General features: G+C 43.5%; 1 protein-coding gene across 1 annotated transcript in view; it reads right to left on the reverse strand.

Moving 5' to 3' along the window:
* Positions 1–11,262, reverse strand: part of FBXL7 (F-box and leucine rich repeat protein 7) — a 196,371-nt gene extending 185,109 nt beyond the window's left edge. The window contains exon 1 of the mRNA XM_056332657.1: positions 10,645–11,262. Within this exon, the coding sequence (XP_056188632.1) occupies positions 10,645–10,681 (37 nt within the window). The 5' untranslated portion in view covers positions 10,682–11,262. The remainder of the gene's footprint in view (positions 1–10,644) is intronic.
* Positions 11,263–11,515: the final 253 nt, after the last annotated feature.

Below are 11,515 nucleotides of genomic sequence, written 5' to 3' on the forward strand. Positions count from 1 at the left end.
TGTGTATAAGTACCTAGAGAGGAGAGAAAGTAGAGTAAGGACAGAGCCTGGCTCTTCTCACTGACAGCCAGTGAACAGACAATAGGGAACAGGCACCAACTGAAATATAAGCACTTCCATTTAAACATAATAAATTTTTTTGTTGGGGTTTTGTGGGTTTTTTTTTTTAATCTACAGGTGACTGAGTACAGTCTCCATCTTTGGAGGTGCTCAAAAATCTGACTGCACATGGTTCTGGGCAACTTGCTCTAAGTGACTCTCTTTTGAGCAGTGGGTTGGATTAGAGATCTCCAGAGATGTCATTTCCAGTCTGTGAGTTTGCATACTTCGGGCTCTAAAGATGACATTGAGTTATGGCCAGGAGTTCATTGAAAATGGTCTAATGTAAATTTTACTGCCTGTACTGATCTCCACTGGCAGTCTACTATGCCAGAACAAGAGAGCAATTCCTCAGCAAGAAGCTCTGCCATAAGAGCACCTATGTTCTCAAACCCTGCTGAAGACAGATGGGGATTTTCAAGCTTGTTGGCTACAAAAAGAGTACAATCAAACATCAGCTCAGGGAGGAAGGTCAGCTACTAGATCTTCTTGACATAAGAGAGCATACTGTTACTTTCAACTTAATGCTAGCATGGCTAACTGGAATTGAAATCCTTCTACTAAAAGGCTTTTATTTATATCTATTTTAGTAAATCCTAAAGTTCCAAAAATTCTGAAAGGATGAGTCATAGTAGTATAATATAAACAAATTTCACCACATATTTCAGCAATAGCTTATTGTTTCCATCATCTTAGTTTAAAAGAAATGATGTGAGACCCCACCTGGAGTACCGTGTCCAGCTCTGGAGCCCTCAGCACAGGAGACACGTGGACCTGTTGAAGCAAGTCCAGAGGAGGGACACAAAAACAGAGGGATGGAGCACGTCCCCACTGAAGAAAGGCTGAAAGAGTTGGGGTTGTTGAGCCTGAACAAAAGGCAGCTCCAGGGAGACCATATTGCAGTTTTTCAATACTTGAAGGGGGTTTATAAGAAAGATGGGACAAACTTTTTAGCAAGGCCTGTAGTATATAGGACAAGGGGTAATGGTTTTAGACTAGAAGAGGGTAGATTCAAACTAGATAGAAGGAAGAAATTTTTTACAGTGAGGGTGGTGAAACACTGGAACAGGTTGCCCAGAGAGGTGGTAGATGCCCCATCCCTGGAAACATTCAGGGTCAGGCTGGGCAGGGCTCCAAGCAACCTGGTCTAGTTGAAGATGCCCCTGCTCATTGCAGGGGGGTTGGACTAAGTCACCTTTAAAGGTCCCTTCCAACCCAAACTATTCTATGTTGATGCCACAAGCAACTTCCTTACAAACTGTCAGAGAAAAGGCAAATGGAATATGGAGAATAGAAATATGCTTTACTAGGTACTACAGAAAAGGGGATCTGTTCGGTACTTCTGTTGTTGACTAGCTGTTGCTTTTTGTCTTACACTCCAGCGGTGAGCTAGGTCAAATACTACCATTATTGTGCCAGTGACAAAACGACATGTTTCATAAGAACCACAAGCACTCTAAGGAGCTCTCCAATATACATGTACTTTCTGCTCATCAGTCCCCACAATAGCTGTACTTTCTCTCAAGGACAGGATTTAAATTAAATACTAGTTAAGCAATTATTACACCATTTAAGCAAAAAAACTCCAAGTTCTTCTATACCATGCAGTCACACACAGAAAGAGGGTTGTGGGCAATCTGGGAACAAATTAACATCAGAGCTTTAGAAAGATGGCCTGCTTCTACACAATGCACGCAGTCATACAGGCAATAAAAGCCTGGGATGCCCATGAACTGACAAGATTACACTTGTAACGAGACAACTACTTGATCCAAATTCTCCTTTCAATGTCAAACAGGCCTGTGTGACTCTTGATTAAAGGAGTTCTTCCTAGTTAACATCCACTGATATTATGCCAGTGTTTCTGGCTTCTCCTTTTTTCTTTCTTAAGAAAGCAAACAAACAAATCTGACCACATAACCGGTCCTTTTATAATATCATCTGAAAATTTCATTAGTGTTTTTACAGGAACAGAGAAGAAAATTTGTTAATGAAAATGATCTTCCTCAAGAGTAAAACACCTTCCTCCAAGTTAGTATGCTAATTGAGAAGACTTCAGTATAGTATTCCTACATTTATTACACACGTTTGTACACATATCACCAAGAAAGAAAAGCATCCCATGATTTAAGATGCTCATTTGACAAATTTATGTATTTCAGAGAGAGGTATTTCCTGATTCAAAACAGGGGCATGAAAGAGGGCTTCCTGTTTCTTTCTTTACTCCAAGAAGGGTCTTGGGAATAGTTTACCAGCACAGCCTGCCTGGAACACAGAGCTCCAAGTTTAGTACTGTACAACCACACACACTATTAAGGCAAGGATATGATGGCAACGCAAGTCTAACTACATGACTCAGCTCAAGAGTCACTATGCCACCTGTTTCTGAACTCGAGTTGCTGTGTCATGCATTTTCCTATTTCAATTCTGCAAACAGATATGTTAGAAAAAAACCCATTCCTGTTGAACAAAGATCCACTAAAATCAGACCGATAACTGATACACTGCTCTAGATTTGTCTAAAAAGTCACGCACATAAACAAAACCTGGCATTGCATTTGCAGCAAACAGTACTGTTGAGCACAGGAAGGAAAAAAAATTCCCAATGCCATGCAGTTCCCTACAGTAATTACCCAATTCAAACAAACATAGATGTGTGTTAAATACCCATTTGCATGGACAACATGGTCCATCTTCCAACATGGGTTTCAACTTGGTGGGGTGTAAGAAATGCATATAGGAAAAAGAGAGAGAGAAGAAAAAATGACCCAACAATTTTTCCCCCGTTTACTTAAGGTAGAGGTCACAGAAGTATATAGGGTGAAGAGATCTACTTTGCCAAGAATTTACTTTTGTTGAATTTGGATACTGGCATGGAGTTGGAAACTTTTCCTTAAATATTTGTTCAAACACAGCCAACTCAAGCCTTTCCTTTAAGGCAATATTTGAAACTGTTCCTATTCCAAGCTTTCCTGCAGGTTTAGTCTATATAACACAATCACAACAGCACTTCTTCACACCTCCATGTAGAATATATATAAGAGCATTTCTCTGATCAGCACAATTTACTCCTATTTGTTTCTGCTCTAGAGCTTCTTGGAGTAAAGACCCTTGCTTTGGTCAATACACAGACTAACAATTACTTGAGAAAAATGCCCATGCTCCCTGCTGAATTCTCCTTCTGTATGAACAGACAGGTACCACAGGAGCAAACATGTAAGAGGCGTGATCTAGGGTAACGGGGACTCTTCTTTAATGACCTACAGCCTAACACTGAGCTGACAGCAGCTCCTCTATGCTTCTATTCCTCCAAAGAGGTCTTCCAAAAAACCTGTTCTTAATGTGGTGTCTGTGCTAGAAGGCACACAGGCAGACTTGGAACTGAAGTGAGGGTTATGATCCAACAGAACTAATAGCTTTTCCCCAAGGTCAGATACAGCAACACTACTAGTACTCAATTTAAATGCTACTTGAGTAACAAAGTCCTGCAGAATATCTATCCAATCACAAGTTGTACATCTGTACACCTGGACAATGCAGCATATTTCTTTTCCTTATGAAGAAGGAACAGATTCTATAGGCAGCCCACCAACTGTTTTTCAAGTCTTGAAGGATTTTACTCCTTAATGAAATAGTTGTCCTAATTTAGCAAAGCACATGCCCTGTATTAAAGAATACAGACATAGCTGACTACAAGCAGAAATAAGCCACTTGTGTATTCAGCCTTCAAATATCATGCACTGCCTCCTGCCCATTGCTTTCCTAACACAAACAAGACCCACAAAGAAGCAAACCAGTTCCTAGTCAGGAATTGTTCACAGAAGCGAGAAATCCAGAAGTAGCCAGAGGACCGAAAACTCCAGAAAGTGCCGAGACTTTGGGGGTTAGTGCTTTAGACTTAAACCCATGTACCCAGTTCTGAATACACATTGGTACTTTTCCACAAGGAATCACATAGTATCAACTTCAGCTTTGATTTTATGAAGTCCAGTTTGGTAGAAGGACTTTCTTTCAAAAGAACAGAAATAGCCTTATTTTAGGAAAGTTACCAAAACAATCTCATTTCCTTCCCTGCCTGTGGGGAGCGGGTAAAAGGACTAGGACGTGCAAGTCCTAGGCTCCTACTATGTTAGATGGGAGGGGTCTGATGGAAGCTTTCCATGTCATGCATCACCAGCATCAAAGTTTATTCAGGCCTCTGACTGGCACTCAGTTAACCATTTTTATTTTTTTTTAATGTACAAAAGAAAGACCATCCAGTTAATCTTGCACCAGGTTGAAGCAACCATCCAAGTCAAACTCCCTAGAGTACAGTTAGTTAGCTTATACCTATTAACAAAGTAATAATGATAAAACAAGGGACCCTACCTTCCCCCATAAGCATTTTATGGGAGAGTAACATTTTATGAAACAACATGCGTGTGAGCCACTAAGTTCTGCTTTCTATGAAACTACAGGTAACATTAGCAACTTTTTAAAGCCTAAATCCCCCACAAATCTCTTACTCTATGTGTGTGTATATATATATACACACACATGTCTGCATACACACATACACAGTTCATTTTTGAAGAAAGAAAATTCTGGATTACGAGAAACTGAAAGCAGCACAGCAGCTCAGTTAAGTGCTGCGTTCAACCCTTCTTCTGCCCCACCATGTGATCTGGACAACAAGCAGCAACATAAGCACTGAGCTTCGAGTAAATTTACTTTGTGGAGCCAAACCGAGTAAACATACACACACACACAATCCTTTTGCGTTGCTCAGTTGAAAGTTACATTAAAAAGAATATCATAAGCAGCATTTATGAAGGTTACTTTTGGTTAGCAGCAGTTGGCCACTGTCAGAGTGCAAATTCACTTTTAAAAATCAACATTGCTTGAAGGATTGGCATTTTGAATGCCACTGTATTTCCTGTCCTAGCTTTGCTGTTACGAGGCAAGTCTCAACTCCCTCAATGCAGCAAAGTGGAATCCAGCTAAAGATAAAATGCAGGAATCAACTATGGCCGAGCACCAGAAAGCAGAACACAATCACATAAATAAGTGCAACACAAAAAGTGTCATTGAGCAGCACTGTAATATTTACAGTAGTGCTATGGAGAGCGTTATGGTTCAGTTGCAGCTATTATGCACTGGGGAGGTGTATGAGAGAAGACTAGCCAAACTAGAACACACACACAAAGAATTCTACAAGAGCAGCAAGATATATTATCTCCTTAGAACACCTGGGAATGGGCAGAACAGCAAGGAAGATAGTGGTAAGCGCTATACACTAAACTTCACATTTAACACATCAGATAGTAATGTGTAAATGCAACCCCAACATCAAAACAAAACAGGGAAAAAACTGCACAGCCTAGGAGCCGTTTAGCACCTAACTTGATGAGACACTTCAGTTGACTACAGGAATCTCATGGAGTGGAAAAAGATAAATACCAGAATCAAAAACTGGCCTTGCCAGTGAAAACGCGATGCACAGAGATGACACCTTGAGGGGTGGAGGAGCTCACAATTTTGTAATTAAATTATTCACTAAAAGCTAATTTACTGTCTTTCACATTCCCTTACCCTCATTAAAATATCCTGTCGGGCTCCACAGGTTCTAGTGGTTAGCATAAACCATTGGTAAACAATTATCATTCAACTCTAAACAAAATAGCTCACCCATTACTAACACCATTTCTCTAGTGCAAGACCACCACATTACACTGCTCTTCACACCTGACATAAGCACTGCATGTGAAATTAACCTACCAACACCTTGTGGGGAAACAAAACCTACACTTACACAAAAGTCTATAGATTCTGAATAACAGAACTTTTGGATTTAAAAAGATTTCCATACACAACATCTGGTGTCTTAAAACACTTGCCATCACTGAATTAGGAGAGACCTAGTCTGAAATCAAAGGTAGCATTCACAAGGAGTTACTGTGTTCAACAGCATCCTCAAGAAAGAGGACACAAGTATGAAACAGTAGGTCCACAAAGGAGATCTTAACCATTTCTCCCTGCTGAAGGGAGGGATTTAAGAGTAACCTAATCCAGAGTAAACACAGACTGACCCATTTCACCACAGTGCTACATGCTGGCAATCCCTAGAAAGCTTCAGCTACTGTACACCAGCTCACACAACATCATAGTTAAAGCCACCTTTGTGAACCGTGTTGCCTGTGCTTTGTGGCAACTATATCCCATAACGTAGGCAGGTTTCTGCACTGGCACTTATATTAGGCGGACACTGGGATCTGCACAGGAATTCTCCCTCCAAGTGGTATGTGACTAGAAAATGCCACAAGTTTGGAGAAAGGATGTTTTCAAAACCAGAACTGAGTTAAAGTTATCTCCAAAGAGTTTCCATTTAAATCTTCCCAAATTAAACATTCGGATTCAAAAAGAAAGAAGAAAAAAAAAAAAGAAGTTTGTCAGCAAGGCTTGTGATTCGGGAAGGATGTTGATTTCCTTGCCTAAGCTACCATTTCATCTATCTTTCCCTTGCCATCCTCTGACCAGGCTCCTGTGTTATATCAAGTCTTTCATGATACATTTTAGCTGCTGCAGGCTGTCACCAACCCTCTCTAGACCAGCTTCTGGAAGGAGATAGCGCAGGAGATACTCAAAGGAAGTTTTATCAACCACTGCAGCAATCTGGACAGTTGACTCATTAAAAAGACACCCCTTCATGAGGTCTGAACATAGGTATCGTCAAAATGTTGTACCATTATTTAGCTGCTTTCAAATTTGACTGCTTCTCAGGTTTCGCAATTTAATGAAGTAGTCACTTGGGAAGAAGACAAGCGTTGAAAAGTTATGGTTAATTTGTAAAGCAGCCATCCCACCTCAGTGCCACAGCTTCCTTTCATATGCAAGAACACCAACTGCTCCTCCAACTCATGCCACAAAGCCAATTTCGTTATGAAACAGAAGCTTGCAATTTTAAAGCCCTCGTGTTGTGGATGCCAAACTGTCTTGGGTGCTAAGAGGGACAGCGTTCAGTCACATTTTCCCAAAGAAAGCAGGTAAATGCCAGCTGCTACCCACTCCAACACAGGCTCTACAGCCAGCACGCAACTGGCCTCACACCCAGCACACGCAAGGCTATCCTGCGCAGAACTGTTACAGACACCATGAGCAGCAAAGTACGAACAGCAGCTGCCTAGGTGTCTGATAACTCAGCAATAAAGTGCAATCCACTTCAGTTCGGCCTCCTCATCAGTGATGATGAATACTGCCTTCTTTGCTCAGCTTCAGTTCTCTTTAGCAATACATTTTAACAAAGGTCCTTGAACAAAACCCCCTGATTTCTCATAGCTTCTACAACAGGCTGCTCTTTCTGCTATCAGACATGAGGTATGCATGTCTCCTCTTATTTAAAAATCAAGCAAAGAACTAAATCAATGACAGAAAACAAATTATGTATCCCTGAGGCAAGAAAGTGAAGGACAAAGATAAGCACTCTTGCTAAGGTAACTGATGATACATTTCTACCGCAGAAGCAAAAGTCTTACAAGAACTGCTCCATGATCAAATGGATTTCTTGCTCCAGTGATCTATTAGCTTCAGCCGTGCTGTTCAAATATGACTGCTAGAACATATTCAGAAAGACTAATTTCAAGCTTTAACACTTCAGTTGGAATCTACTGCACACTATGTTAAGCCTGAAACCTCAGGCTCCATATTTCTCTAGGTAAACAAGCTTTCAGAAATAGTCTGACTAAGGCCAAATGAAAACTAGGAAAATAAACTTGTATGGAATAATTTACTTTTAAAAAGAGGTAAACTCCTGTAGACAAAGTTTAGTGTACTTTTTTTTTACATGGGTGTTGTGATCATAATCCATCTGCATGACATTTTTTCAGAAAAGCAATTTTATTCACATTTAAGATTCATTCACAGCAAGTTTTAGCCTCTTTTAGAAAATTAAATTTATGGAAAACAGATATACTCAAAGGTGCCAGGAACTATTCAGCAAACTCTGTAAACAATCCAATTTAGACTCTTCAAGCATCCAACTCTCCATCTTAGCATGACAATTGTAGCTTCTGATAAAATTCTATTCCATAAAGTCTTGGACAAGCAAATAAATAAAGGCAGTACCGTGTAGTTTACCTGATCAGTCACAAACACTCAGACAGCTGCTTGATACTGACATACACCGTGTCTATGTGAATTTCAAAGCATTGCCTAATACCTGCAAGTGTAACAATGTAACAATCTGTGCAAAACCTAATTTCCCAGTAATTAACATTATCGAATGTTTCCAAAGTGGCATTTTGAATAGGAGTTATCCTTGCCCTAATGTATCTCTTCAGCTTTGAGATGAGAACAACAATTAAGGCAAATTCATGGCATTCCACAGTTCCACAGCAGATGGGAAGGCTGCGTGAAAAACAGCCATTTTAAAAATAATATGCAGTTGTCGTTCCAAAATCTCACCCAAAATATTAGCAAGCAGCAAATGAGAAAACAGCATTGAAGAAGTTCAGCTAACAAAGGTACTTTTCTCCACCCCTAAAACGGCATGCCACAGTACAGTGTTAACCTACAAAGCCCACTATGCTGAGAAGTATGTGCCACATAGCTAACCACAGATGCCACTTTGTGAACTTCGACCCAGACATTTCGGTTGCTTTTAAAGCACACAGCGATCGGGTGTTTCCTCAGAGTGCTACCCTTCCACCTGGGGTCATAATCACTTCCCATTAAGAAGCACCTTTGTATGGCAATTAAGCAGTTCAGTTGTCAAAGGCACCAAAAGCCCCAGCAGCTTATGAAAAAAAGGCCTCGCTTTATCAGATTTAGATTTGTTCTCCTCTGCATCACCCAGAAAGAAAGGAGCAAACAAAAGCTTCTAAGTTTCACAGTAATTGATGCTGCATAGAAGCTGCCAGGAAACCCAGATCTGTAAGCACACTAATGGTTCATGGGACACGTTACCTAAACATAAACGTTTCGGCCATGGGGTTTGGAGATTTTTTTTTAATTTATTTGAACTGTCTTTTATTTTTAAACCAGTACTCTACCTATTTCTTAACCCAGGTAACGGTCTGTACTGCAAAGATTAATTTGCCACATGTGGTCTGCATTCCCAGGATCCAACCTCCACTCTGACTGGAGGAAAGAGGTGAACTAATTAAGAATACCCTAATTGCACCAATCCTCCTCTTCCTCACTGTTCCTGACAGGTAGTTCTGGAAGAGTAAAGCTCTCCTCTACTTCACCGATGGCTGCAGAAGACTCAGCGTCCATCACATTCCTCCCCCAAAATTGTGCATTAATTGAAGCAAGCATTCCTCTGATCTCACGGGAAAGCTCAGGGATGCAGCCATGCCTTCCTATCATCAAGCTAAACACCCCTCGGCAATGTGATTTTTTGCAAGTGACCAGAACTATAAACACTGAACCTTTCAACTCTGGGGACAAACTCAGATTTCTCTTTTTAGGAGGAATCAAAGAGGCTTTGATTGCAACTGCCAGGTTCACCCTGTTTATGCAGAATAGCAATGGTATTGAGCGAGTGAGACCTTACAACAATGAGAGTATCTTTAGCTTAAAGCTTCTGACTTCAACTCTTCCGAAAGCAGAGCTCATTTGGCAGTAAATGAAAGGAACCGCAGAATCTGTTCGAAAAGCGGTGGTTTTCCCCTTTCCTTTTCACAATCTCCATGCATATTTTGGATGTGAGAGAGGTGTATTCTTTGGCAGTTGCCTTCTGGACTCCCAAGAAACCGAGCAGAACCATCTCCCTCGCTCCACCCACAAACCCTCAACAACAACAACAAAAAAAAAAAAAGGGGGGGGGATGATGTGATCCTATATTGTTGCCCACTACTATGAGAAGAGACATATATCCTATACGGTTGCCTAAATAGTATCAGGGCAACACATATACAAGACAGCTAGAAGTTAAAGAAAGCCTAAAACTAGCTGGCAGGAAGACAAACTTTCTGTACTTGCCATTGGCTTCCCTGACACCAGCTGAGGGTTCCAGTAGTCCTTCACACCAGCAAAGCAGCTGAAATTCATCCCTGATGCAACTCCAGCGAGACTAATAGGTTTCCACAAGAATGAATCAGGCCCTGTATATCTAAAACCAAGCCCACTAAAGTTTCACTGAAGCGAAATTGCAGGAGTATAATCTATGGATAACAGCTGGAGAACATTAACTCTCCCCCCCTCCTCTTCCCGGGGTTAATTTTTTTTCTTTCTGTTCAGACAGGAAGCAGTCATATACCATACTGCATAATATAAGGATCCTGGGATATAAAAGACAAGTAGAAAAGGATTACAAAGAGCGCTCTAGAAGTTTTGAGCGGAGTTAGGCTGCTATAACCCCTGAGCTGCCTCTACGTTTTAAGCCCCACCGCTGCCCCTGCATCACGAATTGAGGCAGCAGTTACCTCCCATCCATTTAAAAAAAAAAAAAAACCCACAAAACAAAAAACAAACAAACAGAAAAAAACCACCACACAAAAACCAGCAAATATAGTTAAGGGTATTTAAGGGTCTGGGCGCCGCGGTTCCCGGCCCCCCGCCGCTCACCCTCGCTGCCGCACTGCTTGCCATTGTTCGCGCCCATCCTGCCCGCCTCATGCCCGCCGCCTCCCCACGCCGCCGCGCAGCATCTCCACCGCGGGGCGCCGAGCGGCCGCGGCTGATGGATCGGGGCCGGGGGGTGGGGGGGAGCCCCCAGGAGTTTTCACAGCGACATGTCCAAAGCAGCCGGACTACTTCCTCCGCGTCTTCTCGGGTGGCCGACACCCACCCTTTCCCCCTCAAAAAAAAAAAAAAAAAAAAAAAAAAAAAAAGCGGGGGGGGGGGGGAGGGGGGAGGGCGTAAGAAAAGCGATGTATCGGCACGCCTTCCCCGCCCCGGTTCGCAGCCGGGGTGCCCGGGCAGGGGAGGCGGCTCCAGTTATAATCCACAAGCAGGACGGGCAGGACGGCCCCCGGGCGCAGGCTCCACCGCCCCGCGGCCGGCGCGGGGGCTCCCCCGATGCTCCAGCGCCGCTCCGCCGCCGCCGCCTCCCCCGGGAAGCCGCCGCCAGCCACTTGTTGCCCGGGGAGGGAGGAAGGGGAAAGCCGCCGCCGCAGACTTTTGTTAGCGGCAGGCGCCTCCTCCCGGCGCCCAGCGCCGCCGGGCCGGGGGGAGGGAGGGAGGCCGGAGCCCAGAGCCAGCCCCAGCCTTTAAAGGCACAGCGCCCGCCCGGGGGCTCCCCCGCCGGCCGTGCCCCAGCCCAGCGCCCCGGGGGCCGCCGGCCCGGCCTTCCTGCCCTTCCCCTGGCAGCGCCTGCCCCAGCCCCTCGGCCCGGCCCTCCTCAGCTCGCCTCCGGCCGTGCCCCGACGGGGGGCTGCCGGGCGCTCCCCGCGGGGGCCGAGCCCCGGGGGCCGCTGCGGCGGGGGCTGCGCAGGGA

The sequence above is a fragment of the Falco biarmicus genome, chromosome 3, assembly GCF_023638135.1.
Source record: "Falco biarmicus isolate bFalBia1 chromosome 3, bFalBia1.pri, whole genome shotgun sequence".
In the NCBI taxonomy this organism is placed as follows: domain Eukaryota; kingdom Metazoa; phylum Chordata; class Aves; order Falconiformes; family Falconidae; genus Falco; species Falco biarmicus.